Source organism: Eumetopias jubatus, unplaced genomic scaffold (assembly GCF_037043125.1).
Source record: "Eumetopias jubatus isolate StellerSeaLion01/CBP00866 unplaced genomic scaffold, mEumJub1_p1.0 scaffold_4, whole genome shotgun sequence".
NCBI classification, from domain to species: Eukaryota; Metazoa; Chordata; class Mammalia; order Carnivora; family Otariidae; genus Eumetopias; species Eumetopias jubatus.
Genome location: NW_028274810.1, coordinates 81,732,270 through 81,759,768, shown reverse-complemented (window position 1 = coordinate 81,759,768; position 27,499 = coordinate 81,732,270). Strand labels below are relative to the sequence as shown.

Here is a 27,499-nt window from a genome sequence, read left to right as displayed (position 1 = left end):
ACCCCAGTTAGTTGGACCCTACTACCTGCCTTACTACCCAGAGGTCAGAGAATACAAAGGTCTGAGGTCATGGGTGAGTCCCCGGGGACTGCACAGCAAGGGAAGAAAGCAGACGGAAGGCTCTGTGGTAGAGATCAGGCCTTTGCTTTCTGGCCAGTGCCAGTGTGGAATGTCAGTGGTCCCAGCTGGCCACATCTCCTCCTCCTTCCTTTTACTTCTTCTCTACAATATCTGCGGATTCTGCGCCCTCTCTGTCCCTGGTTCCAGCATCTTAAGCTCACATGCCCAGCATTCTCTTGCCCCAACTATTGTGAGAGTCTCCTAATGTCCCTACCTCCTAAACTCTCCCTGTAACCCATCTTCCACTTTACCCCCAAACCTTGACAACGAAAAACCATCAACCATCTGATCTTGTTTCTTTCCTACTGAAATGTCTCCACTGGCTTCCCATAGCCTGTGGGTTAAAGTCTAAACTCCTTAGTGTAGTTTTGTCTTCTCAACAGCTCAGCTTGAATCTGGATCTTGGGCCTTTCGTTGAGGATTCCCTATTCACCAAGTATGTAACACAGGTGAATTCTAGGTGAAATGTTTTGGACTCTCTCATTCCATTCTTTCTTTGGCCCTTGCCTCCTGCTACATTTCTGCATTCATCTGGGTCCTGATATTGTACAGACCCACCCAAGAGAGTGATAAGGACCCAAGGGGTGGAGGAGGGTAGAGAACAGGAGACGAAGCCACAAGGTCGAGGCTTGTGGAAGCCAGCACCCCTCATAATACAGAGTTGTATAGGAGACATCATTAGATCAGACTAGGCCATGGGAAGCATGAAGAAGGAAGAGGAAAATGAAGGAATAAATGGCAACTTCATGAGAAGACAGGGTGCCATCTGATGTGGCATGCATCTCCTCAGGAACCCACATGTGTGGGCATCAAATGCGAATGTCTGAATAAGCACGTTTAGTTTGTTGGAGTAAATAAATGTTTAAGTCAGGTATAACCCACCATTTACCATTTATGTCTCTTCTTCTCGATCATGGAATTATTTCCTTTTCTCATTTAGTCTCAGACTGTGAGAATACTTACTATATGATCCCATGTTGCTCTCTACCAAGGAAGGGGGATTTATTCAACCTTCAACTCAAACATTTGGAAAAAGAGGGCCCATCACACTTGGCTAGATTTTCTTCTCTCTTGGAGTTTTCCAGGGTGTAGCTAATGCAACAGGCTGCACTGGGTCCCCCTGAAGGCAGTTCTGATGGTGAGTACACAAACTCCCACACTGGCTAGGTGACCTTAGCTGGAGGTGCACTACTGAACAACAGGCCTGAGGGTGGAGGTCTCCAGTCCTGGGAGCTTATTCTGACAGAATGGTCCTCACTGTAGTGTTTGGGGCTCTTTTTTGGTGATATAAAGGAGTCTGAGACACAATATTGTACCACAGGGGCACACGGTAACCGTTGGTCCTCTACTGAGGTATATCAGCAAATGATGACATTGCAGAGGTGGACAATGACCAACCTGAAGCATGTCTCAAATGCTAGAAATCTCTGCATGTTCTGATGATGGCCCACACACTTATAGCCTGTTATGTATCATCTATATGCATGGGCATACAGAATGAGGCTCAGAAATGTGACCTTGGATTTCTGAATGCATATTTCTTAGGACTGGCAGGAGACAGTGTTGCAAAAGATGATATCTGTAAGTTTTAGGAAGGGAGGAATTATATTCTACTCACAAGAGCACCTCCAGTGTTACTTTCTAATCACTTATTCTTCACATCTCTCAGTTTCTTATCTAAAGCATTTAAAACTCATTCATTCCTCAGCCTTAGCATTAATATAATCCCCTCTAATCCTGTCCTCAGAGGTCACCAGCAAAACTCTGCCCATGATTCTGGTCTCCAAAGTGTTTGTCATCCTTGATGGATACATGGGAGAAGTGACTGCAAACTATTCTTCAGAATATTCATCATCAGGTATAAAACAGCTGAATGCAACATATCCCATAATGAGTGGGGTCCATGTCCTCTGAAGGTTCCTTTCTTGCTTTTCACTTTTTCATGTTCCTAGAGAGTCAGCTTGTTTCTAGTCTCCCTTGACCTTTGATGTGACCAAGGAAGAGTCCCTTTTTTCACACAGAGGACTGGTATTTGGGAAGTCACAAAATTATGAAATCTCAGGGCTGTAGGTTTTCTACCTTAGTTTTCTACCCCAAACAAGAATTGTTTCTGGGGTAGGTCATTTTTCAAGTAGGTCATTTTCCAGCATCTGCTAGCACAACTCCAGAGAAGGGAAATTACACTGAGGAGAAAAGATTTTGGATTCCATGCCTTGGGCCAGGAGAATCGCTGTGTGGTTGGGTTATATATGTTAACAGGCAGGAGAGGCTCAAGGTTTTCTTTATGGCTTCTTTCTCTTGTACTCTGCAATTCCCTTTCCCATGGACAACAAAGATCCCCAAGATAGATAAAATAGGCTTTAAGAACACCATTGGCCCAATGCCCTAGAGAAGTGTCTAGAGGGAGAAACTATGTAAAGGGACAATTCACAGAAGAGACTGGGGCAAATGCGTGCTTATGCAGGCATTTGGATGGGAAATGCATGACTTTCCTTTTTGGAATGCCTTTTCCTCCTGGAACTTGCTCTGTGGGTAACTCAGGAAGCCTCCATATACATACAGGACTCTGTCTTCTCCATGCCATCCTCCCCAAGTCACTTCCACCAGAAGTCCAAACAAAATGAAGTTAGGGGCCTGGTTAATAGGCTTTCCTCTAGTCCAGGCTAAAGGAGTCTCCATGGCTAATATATAGTCCCACCCAGTTCATAAAGTGAGTGATTAATGAGATTAATAAAGGTGAGGGGCCAAAGTCCTGGGTGGTGATACAGAGTGATGTGTCTGAGATTGTCCTGGGCAGCCAGAAGCCCTTTGAAACAGTGGCCAGCACTTGAGGAATTTCTTCTTTCTGAGGAGACCTAACCAATATCTGGTTCAATATTCTGGCAGTGCCCTAAATTTTGGGAGACAGATCATCTGCGAACTCAGACTGCAGGAACAGCTACATACATGTCTTGTGGGTGAGGTCCCAAATCAAGGAGAAGGCATCTATAATAGGAGGAGGTTGGGATTCTTACCTCTAGAGGGGCCCTGGCATGGGAAGGGATAGGGGTTAGTATCAATGCCAAGGTGGGCCCCCTGAGAAACATAAAGTTACATGAGCAGTTGCCTTCCTGGGGTTGACACACCTTATGGGATCCCTTCTGGGGCCAGGAAGGCTCATCTCAAAGGAGACCAAGTTCAGGGGTACTAATTTTTGGGTTAGTGATTTCTGTCGTTGGGACAATTCAATTTCAAATATTTTGTTCTGTTAAGATATTATAGAGGAAATTCTGGTTTGGATAATATAGACACAAGAGCTTTGGCAGTTTCTTAAATTTGCTCTTTGGATAGCATCTGTCAGTATCCTCATAGAGATTAATAGTAAAACAAATATATTAATAGGAAAAATCTGAGACTGGTGTATAAGGGCAATATGGGAGACCTGTATCCCACTAGGCAGCCTAGACATAAGACAAGTTGGGGAGGCAGTGATAAGAAAGAAAAGGAAGGAGGCTGGGGCCTTGGAGTCCCAAACAGGGAAGGAAAGAACACAAGGGTGGTGGGGTGCCTGGGTGGCTCAGTCGTTAAGTGTCTGCCTTTGGCTCAGGTCATGATCCCAGGGTCCTGGGATCGAGCCCCGCATCGGGCTCCCTGCTCGGCGGGGAGCCTGCTTCTCCCTCTCCCACTCCCTCTGCTTGTGTTCCCTCTCTCGCTGTGTCTGTCTCTATCAAATAAATAAATAAAATCTTTAAAAAAAAAAAGAACACAAGGGTGGCTTTAGATCTGGGCCCAACAACAGGGAGGCTCGGACTCTTCTCAGAAACTTATGGAAACAAGTGTCTGGACAGGACTCTGGCCACAGGGGTACCTCACAAACTTGCATTCTCCCTAGTTTTGCAATCTCTGGGTTGTATGGGCTTGGCCAAAGGAGACCAAGAGAGGAAGCTGGTCTCAGACCACCAAAGGCTGAAGTTTGATTGGGACCTCTGATAGCTGTGTTTTCTGCCTATGAAATGGGGGTCTAAAAGGTTGGCTTCCCTCCTGCCCATCTGTCACACTCACATCTTGGGAGCTTGTCCCATCTCCCCCCAGCCAAGGGTTCCATTGGACCCTGCTCCCTCATGCTAGGCTCCATACCTGAGCAGTGGGGGAGGGAGCCAGTCCAGTGTCCATCCAGCCCACACATACGGGTGGCATTTCCCACCAGAGTCCTCTTGCCGGTGCAACTGTAACGCACGACTGCTCCCACAGTAAAGCTGTCCCCGGACATCTGGGCATGGGGTGGGGAGCCTGGATGGCCACAGGACACCACTGTGGGGAAGAGCAAACATCAGAAACTCCGCAAAGCGATGGATTGTCATCACAGGACATAGGCTTTCCATAATGACAGGCAGAGAAGAAGAGAAAGCCTGGGTTATCTTTTGAAGTTTGCTTTCTGTTGGCACGTCTACCCGGCATCAGCCTACCCACCTTGCCGTACATTTTCCGTATCTGTGAAATGAAGAGTAATACCTGTTGTTTTAAGAGTTAAATGAGATAATACATGGGAAACTGTTCAGCATGTAGCTGGTATGCAATAATATCTGTTTCCTTTCTTCTTTGCCTCTTGTGCGCACCTCTCCCTATTTCCTCACTGCTGTAGGACATACCCAAGGTGTCTCTGGCAGAAAGGTGGTACACATAGCAAACATAAGACAGAAGAGACAACCTGTCATCCTAGGACAGTCTGCATTGGCTACAGGTTCCCAAATAAGGGCCAGGTCTAGTCTTTTTCCACCTGCATCTTACAGATGCCCATATCAATTGTCCCCAACTTGTCCCCTTCAGTCTGCAAGTTCCCTGTCCTGAAACACCAAATTGTAACTGAACACCAGTGATAAGATTAGAATACCAGATTATCTGATGAAAATGAAAACCCTAGCTTCAAAAGATATATGCACCCCATGTTCACTGCAGCATTATTTACAGTAGCCAAAACATGGAAGCTACCTAAGTGTCCATTGGCAAATGAATGGATAAAGAAGATGTAGTGTCTATATACAATGGAATATTATTCAGGCATAAAAGAATGAAATCTTGCCATTTGTGGCAACATGAATAGACCTTGAGGGCATTATACTAAGTGAAATAAGTCATTCAGAGAAAGACAAATACCATATGATCTCACTTACATGTGGAATCTCAAAAAAAAACCCCAAACAATGGAGCTTTTAGATACAGAGACTAGATTGGTGGTTGCCAGAGGCATGGGATGGGAGGTGGGCCACATGGATGAAGGGGGTCAAAAGGAACAAACATTAATAGTCACAAGAGATAATGTACAGCATAGTGACTATAGTTACTAATACTGTATTGCATATTTGAAAATTGTTAAAAGACTAGATCTTAAAATTCTTAACACAAGAAACAAAATTCTAAAGCTGTGTTTGGTGATGGATGTTAATTAGATTTACTGTGGTGATCATTTCACAATGTATACAAATATCAAATCATTATGTTGTATGCCCAAAACTTATGTTGTTTGTCAATTATATCTCAATTAAAAAGGAAAGATGAGAATACCAGAATTGAGATATACAGGATAGGGCAGGGCAGTGCTCAACATCACTGGGTTTGCTTCCCATTGTTTTTGCCCCAGTTGATCCCGGGTTCTTTCATTTACCCAACACATATTTATTGAGTGCCTATTATGTGTTAGGCACTGTTTTATATGTTGGGAGAAGAATTTCTATGCTCTTACGGAAATTATATTCTAGTGGAGAAGAGAGACTATAAATTTAAAAAAATAGGTAATTCTAGGGGGTGTTATGAAGAAAAATAAAGCTCCATCAGGAAAAAGGTATTCAGGGGTGGGCTGTGAGTGTTATTTTTGAGTAGTGTGGTTAAGGAAGATCTCTTTGAGGAGGTGTCATTTGAATAGTGATTTGAGTGCTCTAAAGAGGCCAGTCATGCGAGATTTACAGGAAGAGCATTCTGAGGGAAGGGCTCCAGAGGCACAATTAGCTTGGTGTGTTTGAGGGATAGCAAGAAAGCCAAGGTTGCTGGAATGAACTGAGCAAGGAAAGAATGGAGGAGGACTTGGACAGACGGGTTGCTCAGAACCGGATCATGGCATAGAATTAGGATTGTATGATGGGACACCACTGGAGTGATGTGATTTGACTTTAATAAGATCATTCTGGCTACAGTGTAGACAACATTCCAGAGTGTGGCAAGAAAGAGGGGGCTGTCACAGTAGTTTAAGAAGAGATGATAATGACTTGGATGGACTAAACCTTGGGGTATGGTAAGAGATCCTTGTAGCCATTGCTCGTACCCAAAAAGGGCACAGGGCACAGCATGGGTGATGATCCAGACAGGTGACCAAAGGGATAGCATGTGAGTTGGGCCAATGCTGTTCCTGATGATGGAATTTTGGCCAGGCGCAGGGATGGTATGACTAGGTCTTGGCTATCTACATTTCTCACTGTGGTCTTAATGTGTGTCAGGTCATGTTCTAAGTGCCTATGGTATATTATCTGCAGAGACTACTGTCAACAATTCCTCCCATCAAGGCATGGAACCTGTTTTGCTTCCCCTTGAATCTGGGCTGGCTTTGTGACCTGCTTTGACCACTGGAATGTGGTGGAAGTGACGTTGGGTGGGTTGTGGATTAAGAGGCCAAGCAGCTTCTGCCCTCATTTTCTTGGAATATGACTGCCACCATGTAAGGAAGTCTGTCTTAGACTACTGAATGATAAGAAATTACATGGAGACAGTAGTCATGTGGAGAATAATCATGATGCCCCAGGCAACAGCTGGGACCAAGTTCCCTGACATGTGAGTGAAGCCATCTTGGATCTAGATTTAGATATAAAAATATGTATCTATACCTATACCTACATCTGTATCTCTGCAATCTCCCATTGGCTATTGTTTCTTTGGAGAACTCGGACTGATACACCTGCTCAGCCTTGAATTTGCTAAGCCTTGAATTCTAAACTTATATCATTGTGAGAAAATACAAACAGTTGCTATTTTAAGTTTTGAAATGTTTGTTATATGCCAATAGATAACTGACTGGCTTCCCCCAGGGTGATGGATCCCAGAGAGCAAGGTGGAAGTAGAAATGTCTTTTATGACTGAACTTTGTAAGTCACATCCCTCCACTTGACACAGACCAACCCTGGTACAATATAGGAAGATACTACATAAAGGCATGAATACCAGTAGGTGGAGTCATTGGGACCATCTTCAAGGTTGACTATCCTAGCACTGTGTGAATATACCACATTTTTTCATCCATTTCCTGTTGAGGGACTTTTGGATTATTTCCTGTTGAGGGACTTTTGGATTGTTTCCTGTTTTGGGCTTTTATGAATAACACTGATAAGAACATTTTTGTTCATGTGTATTGATGTACATAGTACACATATATGTTGGCTACTTCTTTTTTTTAAATTTTATTTTATTATGTTATGTTAGTCATCATTCATTACATCATTAGTTTTTGATGTAGTGTTCCATTAGTCATTGTTTGTGTATAACACACAGTGCTCCATTCAATATGTGCCTTCCTTAATACCCATCACCGGGCTAACCCATCCCCCTCCCCCCTCCCCTCTACTTCTACTGATTTCTGTGATTATAGTTGGCTGGCTGTTTTTCTGATGTTCTTATTTGGCTTTAAAATTTTTCTTTGGCTAATTTGAGGATAGTGTTAAATTATGGTATTATCTAATAGTCTCAAAAAATGTATATGCAATGCCTGAAATTATTTATTTGTCACTGACTTGATCTAGGCCACTTGGGTATCTGTAAAATTAGCAACCAGAGTATACTCTATTGTTTTATTCCTTTTCTGTGGTTTGTTCTTTTAAAGGAGGAATAAGTCAACCACAAAAATATTTGTGACAAAAGATAAAATAGTATCAATACCATTTGGTTGCTGTGGGTAAGGAACAATAGGAAAAAGATATAAGATAATAATAAAGAGGAACAACTTATATTCAGTGTGTATTTGCATACAAATCAGGGAGGTGAAGAACACAGAGAAGGTGATTAACTGCTACTGCATTTCTCAATTTGTCAATATAAAAACATTTTAAAAATGTTTTTAATGTTCATGCCCGTGTCCATATGGGATCTCCAAATCCTGCAGTGGCTGTGTAATTTATAACAGCAAATTAGTTAAAAAAATTTTTTTTAACTGCAAATAAGTTTAAATGTGTACATAAAAATAGGCAAGATAGATATTTAGCACTGCAAATAATATCAGACTTTCTTGCCTTACACAGAATACATATATAACAGGGGATTGAGAAAAAAATATAAAATTTTAATTAAGCAAAAAACAGTATCAGAATTAATGGTTGGGTGTGGGCTATGCTGAATCCCACAGCAAAAGGAAAAGGACCTCATGCTGGTTCCTAAACCCCAAGTATGAGGGTTATACTGATGGCTGGCCAGCCTCCAGGGTTTCCACTGTTTTCTAAAGCACTTTATCAGGGAAACAGCATATGATATAGACCTGGGTCATACATTTTCCTTGGTCCCTGCACATCCATGCCAATTAAAACAGTTTGCCTTCGCCTGGAAGGAACAGCTGATTTTCATTAACTGAATTGATCAGATGTATATGTAAAGTACTTTACAATTTTCCATAAGCCTGTTCACAGGTACTTTGGTCTTCCAGAAGAAAAATTCAGTTAGCCCACTAAAATAATGTCATGATAATCACGAAATAGCAGTGAAAATGGTTTTACTGGGAGTCACTTGGGATCGAATAGGCAATGAAAGCTCCTCAGGGTCTTGTGTTTTTGAAATATTCTCACAAAATCTAGGGAAAAACGTCTTTACTTTCCCCCCATCAACAAGTGAATAGTCTAATTGGGTTCTTGTGTTAGTGTATCATCTTTCTGGAAGTCCTGCTGAAGCTCATATTCAGAGTGAGTAATAATCATTGCTGTCCTGGGGAAACCTGCTCTAAAAATAAGAGCAGATCTGCCTCTTGGTTTTGGTTTCTATTTGGTTTCTATGTCCCTAATAATGATAGAAACCAGTGGTCTCAGTAATTAGTGAAGGCAGAGTTTAGCACCTTGTAAATCCTAACGAGAAAAAGAAGTTACAGTTGGTTTCCTGGAGTAAAAATTATCAGCAACTATTGAGCATTAGTCATTTGTTTTGAGAGATAATGGCTAGCCTGTTTCTAGGCTTTGGCTTCTATAAGACTAAGAGCCTGGTTCATGGTTCCTGCAGATTAAGATCAGCCCAATAAGAGATTACAATGGAAACATAATAAAACACATGAGAAATAAGTCACCATAAGTGAGAATCACCAGAAAAAACAATAGCCAAATTAGAGTCATAAAGATAATGGTATTATAATGATTAGATATGGAAAGCATTATAAGTATATCTAATATGTGAAAGACATAAAAAGAATACATTTATAGAGGAAACCCAATGGAAATAATCAAGCAAATTTGAACAACAACCAAATAAAACATCTCAAATACAAAAGAAATAACTGAAAACAGAAACTCAGTGAATAGTTAAACCTCAACTAAGACATAGCTAAAATGATAATTAACAAATGGTAGGACAGACAAGCTACCTATGAACAATTTTTAGAGATGAACCATGAGAGACTATGGACTCTGAGAAACAAACTGAGGGTTTTGGAGGGGAGGTGGGTGGGGGGACGGGTTAGCCTGGTGATGGGTATTAAGGAGGGCACATACTGCATGGAGCACTGGGTGTTATATGAAAACAATGAATCATGGATCACTATATCAAAAACTAATGATGTATGGTGACTAACATAGCATAATAAAATAAAATTTTAAAAAAAGAACAAATTCATCTATGTAGCAAAATAATGAGAAGATTTATAGGTAGAGGTGAAAAGCCCACCAAGCCTAGTGATAGCGGATTATCCAGAACAGAATTTTACTTCTACTTTAAATTAGTTCAACCTAAAAGACCCCTAATAATATTAATGTAACTAACATGGAGAGACCCGGGGAAATCTATCAGAGATTGGAAATATGAATGAGTTTCAGAAACACAGAGAATTGCACAAGAAGGTCTAATGTTGGAGTCCCAGAAGTAGTGAAGGAAGAGAATGAGGCGAGACAATATTTATAGAACTCCATAGCTGAGAATTCCCCAGATGTCAAAAAATCCAGGAAGCATAATGAATTCTAAGAAGGATAAATAAAATAGCTAAACATAGTGTAAAAGAATTCAGAATACCAACAAGAAAGAGAGGATCTTAAAGTCAGTGAAGTAAAAAAAAAGACTACCTAAAAGGTACAATGATTAGATTGAAAGCAGACTTCTCAGTAATAGTAAATGCCAGCAAAGTCCACCAAGAGCAATGTGTCTACTTGGACTTCTGATCCAGCTAAATTATCATTTAATAACTACAGAAAATGCAGAACACCAAAGACAGAGACAGACTTTTCAAAGGAGTGAAAGACTGATAGCCGACTTCTCCATAGCAATAAGAGGTCAGAAGATATTAAAAAGATTTCTTTAATGGGCTGAGAGAAAATAACTGTCAACCTGGATTTCTAAACCTACCAAAAATATCTTCAAAAAATGAGGGACAAATAAACATATTAGAGACAAACAAAAACTGAGAGTGCTTGCCACCCATAGATCTTCAATAAATAAGATTCTAAAGGATGCCCTTCAAAGAACAGGAAAATGATCCATGAGGAAGGACAAGGTATAAGAAGAAATGAAAAGCAAAGAAAATGGCAAATATGTGGATAAATCCAAGTGAACAATAATTGCATAGAACAACAACAATAATACATTGTGGATTTAAAAAACAAGGCAAAATTAAGATATAAGAAAACAATAATGTAAAAGTCAGAAAAATGTAAATGGAGTTAAAGTGTTCTAATGTTCTTGTACAATATAGGAGGAAGAGAGATTAACTTTAGACTTTGATAAGTGAAGTGTTCCTGCTATAATTTCTAATGTAGCCATTAAAATGTAGAGCATATAACTTACTTATTAGCAGAGAAGAAAAAATGGAGTTATAAACATAGTTAATCCAATAAAAAAGGAGAAAAAAAGAAATGAGTGGGTAGAACAAACAAAACACAAAATAAGATGGTAGATTTAACATCTACATGTCAGTAATTTGACATGTTTAAAGTGACCAAAAAAAAAAAAAAAAGACTTTCAACCAAGAATTCTATAGCTAGCAAAACTATCCTTCAAACATGAAGGGGAAATTAAGACATTCCTGGATAAACAAAGACTGAGAGAATGCACCATTAGCAAACTTAGAAAGAAATTCTTAATTATAAAGAAATTCTACAGGAAGTCTCTCAGGCTGAACTGAAAGGACTTGAAGGTACATGCAGAACTAAAAAACTCTGGTAAAGGTAACTACATAGGTAAACATAAACTACAGTATAAGTGTATTTGTTGTTTGTAATTTTTCTTCTCCTAGCTGGGAAATGGCATGAAGCAATAATTGGAAATCTGTGTTGATAGGCATGCAATGTCTAAAAATGTAATTTGTATACTAGTAACAGCACAAATGAGGGGGCAGGCAATGGAGCTATGTAGGAGCAAAGCTTCTGCATACAACAATACTAATTAAATTAGTATTAATACCAAGTATGTTGTTATAAGTTAAAATGTTAATTGTAATTTTCAGAGTAACCACTAAGAAAATAACTTAAAAAACCCACAGTGAAATTACAAAGAAATTAAAATGTTACATTAGAAAAGATCTATTTAATGAAAAAGAAAGTAGCAGTAGGAGAACAGAGAACCAAAAAAACCGCCCAAAACACCAAAACTAAAAAACACAGGACCATAAGATACATAGAAAACAAATAGCAAAATGGCAGATGTAAAACCCACCTTATCAATAATTACATTAAATGTTGATTAAACACCTAAAGACAGATATTACCAAAATGGATAAAAAACATGATCCAACCATATGCAGTCTAAAAGAGACATACTTTAGATTCAAAGACACAAATGGACTGAGAGTAAAAGATGGGAAAAGATATACCATGTGTACAACAACCAAACAGAGCCTGGAGTGGCTATCCTAATATCAGACAGGATAGATTCTGAGAAACAAACTGAGGGTTGTGGAAAGGGAGGTGGGCAGGTGGATGGGGTAACTGGATGATGGGCATTAAGGAAGGTACATGATGTAATGAGCACTGGGTGTTATATGCAACTAATGAATTATTGAACACTACATCAAAAACTGATGATGTACTATATGTTGACTAATTGAGTTTAAATAAAAAAATTGTCATTAAACACAAAAAGGACATTTTATAGTGATTAAAAGGATCAATCCATCAATAAGACATAAAAATTATAAACATATATGCACCTAACAACAGAGATTCCAAATACATGAAACAGAAACTAACAGAATTGAAGGGAGAAATAGGCAAATCAACAATAAAAGTATGAGATTTCACTACCCCATAGAACAACCTGACAAAAGACCTACAAGAAAATATAGTGACCAATGCTATAAACCAACTAGAGCTCACAATCATCTGGATAACACTCCACCCAACAATAGCAGAATACACTCTCTTCTCAAGTACACATGGAACATTCTCTAGGATAGGCCATGTGTTAAGCCATAAAATAAATCTCCATAAATTTAAAAAGATTGAAGTTATACAAAGTATGTTCTCCAAACACAATCCAATGAAATTAAAAGTCAGTAACAGAAGGAAATTTGAAAAATTTACAAATAATATGGAAATTAAACAACCACTCCTAAATGATCAATAGGCTAAAGAAGAAATTGGAATAATTAGAAAATACTGTGAGGTGAACAAAAATGAAAACAAAACATACCATAACAGTGAGAGCAGTGCTCAGAGAGAAATTTATAGCTGTAAATGTCTACATTAAAAAGAAGAAAGATTTCAAACCAACAACCCAACCTTTCCCCTTAATAAACTAGAAAAAGAAGAGCAAATTGAATCCAAAGCAAATAGAAGAAGGGAAATAATAAAGTTAATGGCAGAGATAAATTAAATAGAAAAACAATAGAGAAGATAAACAAAATAAAAAGTTGGTTCTTTTAAAAGATCAATAAAATTGACAAATGTGGGGGGTTCCTGGGTGGCACAGTCAGTTAAGTGTCCAACTCTTCATTTTGGCTCAGTCCTGATCTCAGAGTCATGGATTGAGCCCCGGGTTGGGCTCCACACTCAGCGGGGAGTCTGCTGGAGATTCTCTCCCTCTTCCTCTGCCCCTCCCCCAGCTCTCTCTTAAATAAATAAATAAATAAATGGACAATTTTTACAGAGAGAGAGAGAAGAGAGAGGAGAGAGAATGATTCAAATTACTAAATAAAGAATGAAAATGGCGACATTACTACCAATCAAACTTACAGAAATAAAAAAGGATTACTGAATACTATGAACATGAACAGCTGTATGCAAACAAATTAGATAATCCAGATGAAATGGACAAATTCTTAGATGTACACAGACTACCAAAACTTACTCAAGAAGAAGTGGAATACCTGAATAGAATTATAGCAAATAAATAGAATCAATCAATAATCAAAAAACTTTCAAAGAAAAGCCTAGGACTAGATGACTTCACTGCTGAATTCTATCGAATTTTTAAAGAAGTAACACCAATCTTCCTATTCCTAAAAACAGAAGAGGGACATTTCCCAACTCATTTTAGGAAGGCAGCATCACCCTGATACTAGAGCCAAAGACATCACAAAGAAAGGAAACCACAGACTGATATCCCTTAGGAACATCGCTGCAAAAATCCTCAACAAAATACTAGCAAGCGAAGTCCAGCAGCAGATTAAAAGGATTATATTTGTCCAATATATATACAACAAATATATTATATTTGTTCCCCGAACACAAGAGTGGTTCAACATATGAAAATCAATCAACGTAATACACCATATATTGATAGAATGAACGGGGGTGGGGGACAACATGGGCAGAAAATGCATTTGACAAAATCCAACACCATTTCATGGTAAAAATGTTCAACGAACTAGAAATAGAGGGGAAAATTTTCACTAGGGATAGAAGGGAAATTCCTCACTCATAAAGGGAATTTACATAAACTCTCCAAGTAACATCATACTTAATGGTGAAAAATTGAAAGCTTTTCTCCAAAGACTAGGAGCAAGAGACAGATGTCTGTTTTGCCACTTTTTAAAAAATTATTATTAAGTAGGCTCTATGTCCAGCCTCCAGAGTCTGTGGCATTTCTGCTTCAGTCCTTCAAAAGAAAGGGGGTCATGTGTTGTTTTTCTGGAAAAGTAAGGAAGGGATAAGGTAGGAGACAGTGTCGCGCCAGGGAGCCTGTTGTAAAGGAAGGGACCCTCGAGGGCTGAAGAGGATAGTAACGTACCAGAGAGGAAGGAGAATAGGTCTCTGGCCTGGAAGAAAGACAGTGCATGAGTAGGTGTGGGAAGTAACCCAACAGGGGCCCAAGGAGCAGCCAGAGTGACTGTCATTGTGATGTAACAGACACACACACACACACACACACACACACACACACACACACACACACACGAGGGAGAACATTCTTGGACGTGGGCCACCCCGTCAGTCTGCACGGGGGTCACTTGGAGTAGATGACATCTACTTACAGAGGCACTGGGGGCGGGGACGATCCCACGTGCCATCCCCCTGGCAGCTGAGCACCGGGGTGCCCAGGAGGTAGAAGCCGTGGTTGCACTGGTAAGAAACAGTGGTGCCGTAGCTGAACCTGTGTGGGCCACTGGCACGGACTTGACGAATGCTGTTTTCTTGGTGCCCAGGATCTGTGCAGTTGATGACTGTAAGGGAATGGGACCATCAGACACAGAAACCCGGATGTGAAGATTTTCTTATGCTTTTAAATGAGAATTCCTAAGTCCCAACAGGCATGCCTTCCCAGTAGGGCAGAATTTCCAGACCGAAACTGGTAGCACAGAGCCGATCCTGCCTGGGAGGCTGAGCTGGTCCTCAGGCTGCTCTACGTCCTGATCACCGACCTTGATCACCTGGTTAAGGGATTCATTCTTCCACGTCGGCTAGACTCCACGTCCCTTGGAGAAGCCTTGCCATCTCCTCCCAGACTGGTTAGCCTCTCCCTCTGCAGTGCTCTCTCGCACAGACCTCTACTGCTAACTTTATCTGCCTTGATGGTGAGTTGTTTGAATACATGAGTCCCTGGAGGGCATGACTCCTTCGCCTCTGGGTGCCCCATTCCTGACAACAGAGGTGTCTGAGCTGACTCCAACAGGGGCTGGTCTTTTTTGGAAACTGTTTTAACCACTTTGAAGAGTATTTCGGGGAAAGATTAATATCCTGGGGGATAAATTCGACTGCTACATGCTGAAAGTGTTTCCAAAGCAGCTTAACTCAAACTCAGAGGGATATTTTAGGATAATGACAGTATCATTCATAAACCATGATGTGCGCTTTTGCTTTCAAATCCTTGCCATTGTCTCCTAATCATCATTTAGGTAGGTAGGACAGGTATATATTTTTAAATCTTGGATAAGTTTTTGAAGTATAAGGTATTTTTACCTTTGATGAGCCCCTCTGAGGCTCAGAGAAGTTGGCATCACAAAACAAATACTTAGTATGTATTGATTCACACTCTTGATGGCCGTACACCAAGTGCCAAGCAGTGTGTTGGGCAGTAAAGATACCATGGAATTTTCAGTCAAGAGTGGGCTTTCTCTATCTTGGCACTATGACATTTTGGCTGATAATTCTTTGTTGTGGGGGCAGTCCTGTGCATTATAGGATGTTTAACAGCATCCTTGGCCTCTACCCACTAGATGCCAAGAGAAGCCCTCCAGGGGTGACAATGAAAAATGTCTCTAGACCTCTGTCCCCTGTTGGGGCAGGGGGGTGGATACAATCATCCCCAGTTGGGAAGAGAAAAGAACAAACCAGCAATTATTTTGTTTGATAAGCACTCTGACAGGGGTAGCAGAGAATGTTCCAGAAGCACAAAGCAGTACTTCGAGAGCCCAGTGCGGGGTGGTGGAGCAGTAAGGTCTTCCAAGAAGGGGAGATGTTCAAGCTGGTTCTCGATGGTTGGGTCAAAGTCATCCAGACCAAGGGGGACAGAGAAGAATGCATCTGAGGAGACTGAGGGAGTGCCCTGGGTTTGTGACACGGCACGTTCCATAGGACTGGAAGAGGCTCAGCGCAGCCAGGCCCCAGTACAGAGGTCAGGACGAAGCAGAGGACAGTACCTTTGTGAGGGCACTGGGGAGTCTGGGAAGGCATTTTTAATAGGGGACGACTCGATCAGGTTTGCGTTTTAGACAGGTCACTCTGTCAGCGTAGAGAATGGGCTGGCGGGAACAGGACCGGCGGCCACCACTTCTAAGATGTTACCCCGGCCCCTGGATTCCAAGACCAGTCCCTGAGCTTGTTACTCTGGGAAGGGACTGGTGGGGGCGGGAGCTAGAGTTACAGGAGAATTTGCATCTTGTGTTGCGGAGATGGAACACGGCTTTCGAGAGGGGATGTGGGATAGCAACACCCCGCCAGCAGCCAAGTTCTAAATTCTTTCCTGCCTCAGTAGATGATAGGAGGAAGGCACAACACCAGGTCATGACAGTTGTTCCTGTGTTTTCTGGAACCTTCTTTCACTCAAGATGGCATCTTCAAATGTTACCAGAGGGATGATATTTTAGGGTTAGTTGGGATGCATCTTGATTTACTTGATGAGTTCTTTAACACCAGTTACAAATGACTTGTCACACGTTGCACAGCCAATCACTGTGCACCTGCACATACTGCAACGAGGAGCCAATCGTCCCAGGGACTCTGCGCCCTCACAACTATGAAGACTCAATCCACCCCCAGGTCAGGGCGGGACTCATTCATGTTCTGCCCGCGTTGATGCTCCACTCGGATGTCACGGAGTCTGCCAGGCTCTTCCTGGTACAAGGCAGCTCCATTTGCCCCTGCTGCGTGACCAGACTCGAAAAGCTTTAGAAACTATTTCTTAAGTCGTCCAGATGGGGTCAGAATACCCTCTGCACAGAGTCTGCCTCTTGAGTTCTTGAGTTCTGTTCTTCCTCCCTGCTTCATCCCAACCCCTATGCTCTCAGCTTTGTATTTTTCATTCTAACTTTCCTGCTTTTTTCTTTCATCAGGAATGGGGCTCTATAGGATAATGATGAGTATTTGTTCTATGCAATGTAAACGAGAAGATTGCTTTCCATTTCTATTTTGAAAGGCACACATTTTTTGCTGTGCTTATATAACCAGTGATGAAATCTTGACACAGACGTGGCTGTGTCAAGGGGTTGAGAAAATCCTCATTTATGATGCTCCTCTGCTCTCAGTTTTCCCTGTGTCAAAATCACGCCAGGACTGAATCCTCTGGGTCACATAACCCCAAATGGCAGCAGTACTGGGGGCCAATTGGAAGAAGAAGGGTGACTCACTTCTGCAGGTGGGCAGCATGTCGCTCCACTGCCCGCTGGCCAGGCACTGGGACCTAGTGGCCCCCTCAGCCACATACCCGGGGTTGCACACAAACTTGACCACGTCGTTGAGGTTAAATTGGTTGCCCTGAGTGAGGCCGTTGATCGGGTTGCCTGGGTGTCCACAGGTAATTGCTGCAACCCAAACAGAAGAGAGGTAAGACCTCCTATTATTCCACATCCCCCAAAGCTCATCCTTTCCTCACCTGGTATTTCTCATGCCCATGAGTGAAGTTCAGCCCTAAGTCTAACTATAGTCTCTTTAGCAGCAAAATTTTTATCTCCTGAAATCAGCATGTGGATGCACCTCCTTCCATGAAGGCACATCTGTAGCTTGGACAAATCGAGAGAAATCATTCTGTGACTCCCCATGGGGCCTTTGGCCAGGATTGTAGGTCTGTCGTCCGGGTAGTCAGCCCTACCTCCTTTTCTCTGCCTCTATCCCCGTGGCTCACCATCTCCACTCTCCATCTCTGGATGTGATGACTACCCCTTGGGGGATTCAGACCCAGCCCATTTCCTGGGCCGAGCTTGACAGAGCCAGAGTCGATACTAACCAAGCCTGAATGGAGGGGTTGCTCCCCCTGCCAGCCTGCAGGAGCCAAAGCTGTTGTTGAGAGCACAACCCTTCCCCTCTATTCCTCCCAGATGAAGGAGTGATTTCTGACCTTTCTCTGTGCTCTTTTACTTACTTTGGCCCAGGTCACGTGGAGTGGCCGAACTGTGCAATTTGGGAAGAATGAGCAGTCATGCTTGACCCAGTTCTGCCCCCTTCCTCTTGCGACCTAGTGACTATGGACAACAGTGTTCTCTGCTGCTCCTCTGGGGGCAGGCGCTCCCTGACAATGAAGGGATGCCGGCCCTGCATGTTTCTCTGATTGTGTGAATCCACCCCATCCTGGGTTTATTCAGCAGACCCTACTGGGCTCTCACATGAAGCTATTGCTTCCGACTTAGGCTTTATTAGTAATGAAAGTGATATTTTGGCATCCATGCAGGATTGTGTAATTTCTTCAGCCACGGCCAGAGCACTAGTGGAGGACCTGGTGCCAGCAGGCCTGGCCCCAGAGTGCTCGGGTTACCCCTCTCTCCCAGGTTTCTTCCTTCCTCCTAGACCTGGAGTTCATCCCTCCACCCAGGCACTGGTCTCTCTGAGATTTCTCCAATAGAAGTGCCTGCTCCAGAGCCTTGGCACCTGCTTTCCCCTCTGCCAGAACATCCCTTGGCTCCTGCCCTCACATCCTCAGGTCTCCCCTCAAATGTCACTGTATCAGGGAAGCTGTCCCTTATGACCCAATAATCAGCCTCCCCAGCACTGCTCAGGCCCCGTGACTTCTCCACTTTTTTCCACAGTAACTGACACACTCCACATGTAGTTCTCCGTTTGTTCATTCCTTATCTCCCTCCACCTGAGGTTAAGCTGCACGAGGGCAGGGTCTTTGGTTCACTCCTCGCTACATCCTTGGGGTCTATAGCAGTGCCTGGCATGTAGGAAGAGCTTGATCAATATCTACCGAGTGAAGGAACATGGGAGTGTGGGAACAGATGGATGACAGGCCTTCTGCTTTGCTCCTTAGTCCTTCTATTGAGCACCTGCCTGGTACCCCAGTCTCTCTAGATTGAACTCTCAGGTGATGTTTTTGACAGGCCTTTCCCTTGGTTCTGGATCCTGAGGCTGAGAAACCATGAGGAATGTTTTCTTACCCCAACAACTGGATCCACAAGGAGCCCACCCCAAACACAGATGGTGTGACTGTTGATGGGGGGGCAAGGGCAGACAGAGCCCAGTTTTTGCTGTGGCCAACTCTGGTATCTGTCTGGGTCTGTTCTCTTGTGTAAGTCTCAACAGTAGCATCATTGACCCTAGCGGCCAGAGCTGGGCAGAGGGGGACACATGCGGCTAGCAGACTGCAGGGGTTCGAGACTGCCCCGCGTGCTGGGACAGGAATGGGCTACGGGGGCCAGCAGACCAGGTCACCAAAGCACCTGCACGGGAAATGGAGGTGTGGTCAGCAGGTAGAAAAAGAAAACTTGATGGGGGGGTGGGAGTGTCCCTGAAGCCACAGGGAGAACCTCAAGAAATGTCAGATACCCCAGAGAGCTCTGTTTCTCTGGAGACCCTGGCTGGTACAGGCTGCAAAGAAGAGGTGGAGAACACCCACTAAGAAGGAAAATCGAGGTCTTTGTGAAGCTTGAGGGCTTCCCTGGGGCTTGAGGGAAATTAAGAGAAAAGAAGGGTAAGCAGTATGGAGGAGACAGTTAAAAGCAGATTAGGGTCACTAAGGAGGCAGAAGGGAGGAGATCCAGGGATGGATGGAGGGCACAGCCTTGTGCCTGGAGAGAGAGATTCTTCTACGGAGGTGGTAGGGAAGGGAGAAGGATAGACGTGTGGGTGGGAAGCAGGAGGTAGAAGGAGTTAAGTGTCTGATGGCTTCCATCATCTCTGCAAAATAGAAAGTGAGGTTATCCAATCCGCTAATAATTATTGGGGTCTATCTGCATTATTTTACTGAATCTCCACAACCCTGTGACATAGGTCCCATCGTCATCCTCAGAGAAGCCTGGAGTCTTGCTCAGGGGCACAGTTTCTAGGTGGCTCACCCGAGCTCCGCACCCAGCTTCTGTGACTCCAGGCTGTGTGCGCTATCTGCCTTAGCTGTCTGCTGGGAAGGCAGGTGGAGGAAGTGGAGGGCGGGGTCTTCAGGGAAGAGGTGAAATCGCGCAGAATGTGTGGGAATGGACAGGAGAGCTACCGGAGGAGATGTGGGATTGCCGGGAAGTTTTGAGAGTGATGGATATGGAAACCTTGGACTGACACGTGGTGATGGCTCACATAGCGCCGACCGCAGGGTCGTCACTTATAAATACTTGTTCTTTTCCTCTTGCCTTGCTCCTCCAGATGCCCCCACTGCTCTATGCTCCAGGGACACAATGGGGTTTGGTCCATGGGGTCCTGGATTCTGTCATGTGGTAGCATCGACTGCACCATCATCATAACGACAGCAAGAGCATCTGCTGCACGCCTCTCTCAGGCACTGTTTGGACTACTTTGGGTCCGGAAGAGCATTTATTTAATCCTCACAATTCTCCGAAGTATCTGCTTCTTGTAGAGGAGGAAACAGACTTAGGCAGGTAAACTAACCCATCTGAAGTCATATAGCCACGTGATATGGGGTGGGAGGTCTGGGTAGGACCCAGGCAATCGAGGTCCGGGGTCCAAGTGTCCAAATACTTTACTATACTGCCTTTCAGTGCATGCCGGGTTTAGAATCAAACATCTTTAGGCTCAGGCAGACATTCTCCACTTGTTTTCAGACCCCAACATTCCCTATTATTTATAACCTAAATCTCCACATGCATATTCTGTGCCAATTACTTGGAGGCATCTGAATTTGCATCTTCTGGATAAAACCAAATGTTTTGTTCACACCCATCTGGAAGAGTGACTGAATATAGATGGGTCTTGCTTTGTGTAAACCTAATACTTAAGCAGCTATTAAGACTAACTTTTCACGCATTGCTTATTCAATATGTCTCATTATTTTATTGCTCCATCTCATCTATGAAGAACCAAATGAAGAAGAAGAATTACAAACAAAAACCTGCCTTAAAAAAATTAAACAACAAAACCAACCCTGCACTTTAGGGTCATAAGGCTCACTTTAGGGAACTTTAAAAAGTGAAGAATTTTCCAAGTTACTTCCAGGCAACTGAGAAAAATGGTGGTCATCTAAATCCAAAAAAAAAAAAAAAAAATTCAGATTAACAAGAAGAACAAATAAAACTATAGAAAGCCCAGGCCTGCAGCATAAAAAAGCAGAATGCTATAAACTTTAAATTATGTGTAAGTGGAAAAACAAGCACGACACCCAGGCAGAGCTGTTTCTCATGCTTTTGCTGCAAGCCTTTGTGGAGAGCAAGACTGTATGGAAAAGAAAAGAGAGGGGCAGGGAGCGGCCCAATATTGATCTGAAGTCACTGCTGGCAAGAGAAAGTCCGTCTTAAATATGAACAAACTGAAAAAGGATCCTGATATGTCAGTGCACGGACTACAGAAAAGGGGTATGAAACTCTTAAATTCCCTAAATACCAAAAGAAATGGGAAAAAATAGTAAGGAAAACATCACATAGGGGCATCTGGGTGGCTCAGTCGGTTAAGCATCTGCCTTCAGCTCAGGTCATGATCCCTGGGTCCTGGGATCCACCCCTGCATCCAGCTCCCTGTTCAGTGGGGAACCTGTTTCTCCCTCTCCCTCTGCCCCCACCCCCACTCATGCTCTCTCTCTCTTTCCCTCTGCTGCTCCCCCTGCTTGTGCTCTCTCTCTCTCTCTCTGTCAAATAAATAAATAAAATCTTAAAAAGAAAAGAAAACATCACACAGTGGAAGAAATAGCCGAGTATATCTTATAACCCGTAACAGTTACATAAGACATGACAGACGTAAGACCAAGAATATAAGTCATAGGGTATATGTGAATGAGCATAACTAACCTATTAAAAGAGGAACGTTTCAAATGGGCTCGCAAGGCAAGACCCAACTCTCTGTGGTATACAAGAGTCGGAAAGGGTGAAATACAGGGATGGCTCAAAGTATGCCACGCAAATGGAAAAAAGGATGAAAGTAGGGGTTGTAAGCCTAATATCAGGCCCTAGTGCCAGTCAAGCTATAAAATACTAAAAGCGACAAAGAAGACATTTTAAAGGCTAAAAATCACAATTTGCAATGTAGGTAACAGTTCTGAACAAGTATATACCAAATAACACAGGAACTACATTTATGTAGCAAAAACTACAGGAAATGCAAGGAAAAATAATAGAAGGACACTAAGAATAGAAAGCTTTAAGACACACCACTCAGGGCAAAACAGGTCAAGTGGACAAAGTCAGTAAGCATACAGCAGGCACAGATGACATAATCAAGGCACATCTTACGATTATATACTGAACTTTATACCCTAATCCCCTTTCTCCTCAAATGCCCGTGGAACATTCAGAACACCTGATCAAATATGAGGACATCAAGAGAGCATCAATAAATTCCATGAGGTAGAAATATTACACAGTGTGATCATATTAGAAATGAATGACAAAATAAAAATAGAATGGCCCTTCCACTTAGAAATTAAAAGAAAACAACTATGAAAAAACTTCTTGTTCAAAGAAGAAATTCATACCCAAATTACTATTAATTTCTAATAAACAATCAAACATTAATTGTTACAAGCTATGGGATCCACTTAGAGCAGTTATTGGAAGACATTTCCCAACCTTAAGCACTTACATCAATAATAATAATAAAAGGAAAATAAATGAATTGGATTCCCAACACTAAAGCTAGAAATGAACAAACAAGTTAACCAAGGGGAATCACAAGGAGCCTGACGGTGAAGGCGAAAGCAGTAATGAAGGATGCCGAAAACTGCAAACAAGAGATGTAATGATGCGTCTTTCAAAAAAAATTACAAAACATACAAAACCTCCAGCGAACCTAACCAAGAGCACAAGGGAGCAAGTCCATGTGGAGCCTGAGCTCGTGACTAAGCAGAGTGGGTAACATACTTACGCACACAGAAAGGGGTCTTGCCCGACCAGAGGTGATCCTGCTGGCAGATGCGCACGGACATGCCGATCAGGCGGAACCCAGCGTCGCACTGGTATACCACGCTGCCTCGGTAGCTGTAGTTCTCCCCATTGACGTGTCCATTGACGATGGGCTCGGGAGTCCCACAGTGCCCAGCTTTGGTGGGAGATGAGGAAAGAGTGCAAATTGAAGAGGAGCTCATATAAGAGGAGGGGGGCGGTGGTGAGGAAAAGGACCAAGGACCCAGCCACCCACCGTTCCCCCTCCCCCTGAGAGTAGCCATCCAGGAACAGCTTCAGGAGCCCTAGACGTCATACAAAGTGGCAAGCCCAAATCCCGATGCTGAATCCCCAAAGGCCACCCATCTGTGGGCTGTAGTTTCTGTGTCTGTCCGCAGGTTAGAAATGCTTGCTGTCACCTCCCTGCCTCTGGGATTGTCTCCTTTTTTTTTTTTTCATCAACCAACACTGATGGAGCGTCTACGGCATGGAGGGCACCTCGGTCTACGTTAAGGCTATCAAAGCCCTGTGGAATTGAAAATAACTATGTACAACTAGGTGGCTTGGCTAAATCCACCCTTCCTTCTCCTTGAGTGGCAGGAGACACAGAGAGTTTAACCTAGGTGAGTTACTCTGTTAAATGGGGTTTAGGTAGAGCATATTCCTAGTATTTCCACTGGCATTCTTGGCTCTCTCTGGATATAACTCATGACTGTATCCCTAAAAGAGGCCTGGGACAGTGGGAGGGCAGCACTGTTCACTATGGAACAGACCATCCAATCTACGCCATTAGGTCTGTGTAGCTGGGACCCTCCTTTGGACTTGAGGGATCCAAGAAAGAAGTGAGAGGAGAGAATACCTTAGAATCTAAGGTTTGGTAGGGAATGGATTGGCCATGGGGGAAATGATAACTGTCTTTTGTAAGCCAGGTTGTTTTTGTGCTTTTGTCATTTGCTTATTTTATACATATATATGTGTGTATGTACGCATGTATACATATGTATGTATATATGTGTGTATATGTATGTATATATGTATGTGTATTACATATAGACATATATGCATGTCTACATGTACACGCATATATATGTTTATATGTATGTCTCTATATATGTATACATTCCTTCTCTACATATGTATATGTATGTGTGTATATATATATATGAATACAACTTTGTCTCATCAGACCTGAAGTTCTTCTCATCTTCTTGGGTGCCCCAAGAGAAGCAAGTTCAGGGTCTTAGTCATGGTGGATGCCCAAGAGCTGGTGTTTGGATTAAGCATTTTATGCCATAGGTAAAATGATGCTTTTAAAGACTGGGATCCAGCTTTAGAAAGCTCTGACTTGTCTTATGGAGGGAAAAATGGGCAGGATAGGTCTGGGGAGGTCACTCACCAAGGCAGCGAACTTCGGAGCCACTCCAGAGCCCATTGGCCATGCACTCCCGCACCCTGGAGCCCACCAGCGTGTAGCCAGAATTGCAGGAGAAGATGGCCGTTGCCCCATAGACGGACAGTGTTCCAATTAGGTGCCCGCTGGGTGGGATGGGGAGCTCTCCACAGGAGATGACTAAAATGATCACAAAGTGCTCAGTGAAAAGCCAACCCCAAGAGGAGGGACACGTGCTGCTTCTGAGCAGTAAGAATAATGACAAAAATAAGACCTGTTTAACTTTATTGGGACTCATGAGCAGAATGTGGGGGCACAGGAGTGACCTGCATGGTGTTACACTGGAGCAGTGGTTCTCAACTGAAGTATTGCCAGAAGGACCCAAGGAGCTTCTAAAATGTCCAGGCTGTATTCTGGATCGATGACCCACAATCTCTTGAGATAAGGACCAGGCATGTGCATTTTTAAGAAAAGTTCCTCAGGCTGTTCAGATGGTACTCTGGTTAGGAACCACCACACTAGAGGTTGAGATTCTGTGGTGCCCTGGGTGTCCAGGGAGGACACTGCCAACCGAGTCCCTTGTCCTTTCTGCTGAGAGCAGCTCCAGCCTCCCACTCCTTCCCAACAGAGCACTGCATATAGCCACTGGCTGATATGGGAGGTGAGGCCCAATGGCCAAGGCTGCACTCAAGTGTGAGAGCCTTCATTGTGATGAAGCTGTTAACACGCTCATGATTTCCGCTCTGCCACACACATGGTTATATTCCATGGTGGGGTCTAAACTTGGATATATAAAGACAATAGTGACTTGAATCATAGGTGTAGGGAAGATATAACTTCTTATCCCATCCAGTCTCAAAATTTCCACTCCTCACTGACAAGTTATTCTCTTCTACCTCATTACAAACACCTACCTCCTCTATCACATCCTTATTGATTAAGTCAATATCATGAGTATATCCCATTGTAGCAGGTGCTGTGATGGGCCACTCAGACCCCCCATTTAGGATGGAGGAATTTTTCCCCCAGCTGCTGGCAAACAACCCTCAGCTGCTCACCCTCTTCAGACTGCTTTAGCTGGAGAGTCCTCCCTTCTAGATCATGCTTCTTCCTGGGGTATCCTGTACCCAATGTTTGGTCAGTGTGTAGGTATAAAGGCCTCAAGCCCCAACTTGTGGCAGTTCTGAAGGACCATCCCAGCTTCAGAGCTCCCTGTGGGGTCAGCAGAGGGCCACACTGATACTGCATCAGAGGTCAACTGTGCCATCTTCCCCATACAGCCTCCTCACTTTCCCTTACACAAGATGGCGGAGATCTTAAGGGTACTCCCTAATAAACCTCTGTCTCAGAGTTGCTTCCTAGGGACCCTGACCTTAGAAACTATCTTGAAGAAACAAACAAAAACAATAATACAGAAGGAGAGGCAGACACTTAGGTGCCTACCCCTTGTGCTGTGCCCATTCCTTCTACGTATGCTCCCATTACAGGTCTTGTCACACCCCATTATCATTGCTTCCTTATTTTGTCTGTCTCTCCAGCAGAATATAAGCTTCTTTGGGGCAGGAACCACAGCCTTTTATCTTCATACTGCTACAATACCTGGCATGAATGTTGAACACGTGAATGAGTGGATACTCACCTGGACAAAGGCAACTTTTTAATGAGATGATAAGACACTGAGAAGTACTTCCTTAAAGGAGTAAGGCATCTCTCCAGCTCCTGATTCTAGGTGAGTGTTCAAAAAGAGGTACACTGCCATCCCTGGTGATACCCCTCCTCTCTCCTTCCCCATGTACGGTATAGTTCAAGTGGAAGGCACTGTGCCAAACTTGCCCACCCTCCCCTACTGGGCTTACTTTGGCAGGTGGGCATAGAGTTCCCGAGGCTCCATTTGCCATTGGCCTGACAGCGGATGACCCTTTGGCCAGTGTAGTAGTAGCCAGGGTCGCAGATGAGCATCAGCTGGGCCTGGAACTGGTACTGTGTCTCAAAGATGAGCCTCCATCGGCCGTGTTCCACGCTGATGCTGCTGACATCAGGACAGGTCACAGCTGGGGAGACAAGGAGCAGTGAGGAGGAGTAATTAATTAATTAATTAATTATGGAAGACACTGGAAAGGGTCCAGAGCTGGGGACTGGGAGACTGTAATGCAGTAATAAGAATCCTGAGTCGCCAGGCAGGTTTGTTAAATGAATGAAGTGGGCTGGGAATGGCGGGGGGCGGGGGGGAATGAAACAAACTAGGATGGGCAGATCCACCAAAAAGAAAAGAAAGAAAGGAAGGAAGGAAGGAAGGAAGGAAGGCAGAAAGGAGGAAAGAAGGAAAGAAGGAAAGAAGGAAAGAAAGAAAGAGAGAAAGAAAGAAAAGAAAAAAGAAAAGAAAAAAGAAAAAAGGGGAGGTGGTAATCAGTGCTGATTGTTAGATGTGAACCTTGTAATTTCTCTTTAGTCAGATCTTTATTTTTCAAGAGAATCCAGAAATATGGATTTTTTAATGTAAACTCTCCCAATTTTAAAATGTTGGGAGGCAATTCAGAAATTTCATAAAGCATACCACAGGCCAAAGAAACAAAACAAAACAAATCAAAAGTACAAAACCCTATATCTTCAAACTCTATATGGCCCTGTAGGCTGCAAGTTTGTGATTCCGGCCTTAAAGCTGAACTGAACCTCTGCCATTTTAGAGTTTGTTTGTTTTTTTTTTCCAACTAACATCATTTTTTTTTTTTCTTTAAATTCAATTAGCCAACATATAATACATCATTAGTTTCAGATGTAGAGTTCAGTAATTCATCAGATGCATATAAAACATTTTAGAGTTTTGTGATCAAAGGACATTTGCACAAATGTTCTGGTAGTTTTCCCTTCTAAAAGGAACTTATTCCTAAGTTCTATGATAGTTTATGGAAACATCTCAGGGTGCAATGGTCTATCAATGCTTTGAGAGCAAT

General features: G+C 43.0%; 1 protein-coding gene across 2 annotated transcripts in view; it reads right to left on the bottom strand.

Annotated features, from left to right (window-relative positions):
- The window catches only part of CSMD2 (CUB and Sushi multiple domains 2), a 588,524-nt gene that overhangs the window by 26,372 nt on the left and 534,653 nt on the right, over window positions 1–27,499 (bottom strand). For both annotated transcript variants that reach the window (XM_088023017.1, XM_028113838.2), the window contains exons 51-56: window positions 26,405–26,599; window positions 24,555–24,728; window positions 23,142–23,315; window positions 17,540–17,713; window positions 14,729–14,917; window positions 4,237–4,410 (exon numbers count right to left, since the gene is read on the bottom strand). In XM_088023017.1, the coding sequence (XP_087879143.1) occupies window positions 4,237–4,410; window positions 14,729–14,917; window positions 17,540–17,713; window positions 23,142–23,315; window positions 24,555–24,728; window positions 26,405–26,599 (1,080 nt within the window). The remainder of the gene's footprint in view (window positions 1–4,236; window positions 4,411–14,728; window positions 14,918–17,539; window positions 17,714–23,141; window positions 23,316–24,554; window positions 24,729–26,404; window positions 26,600–27,499) is intronic.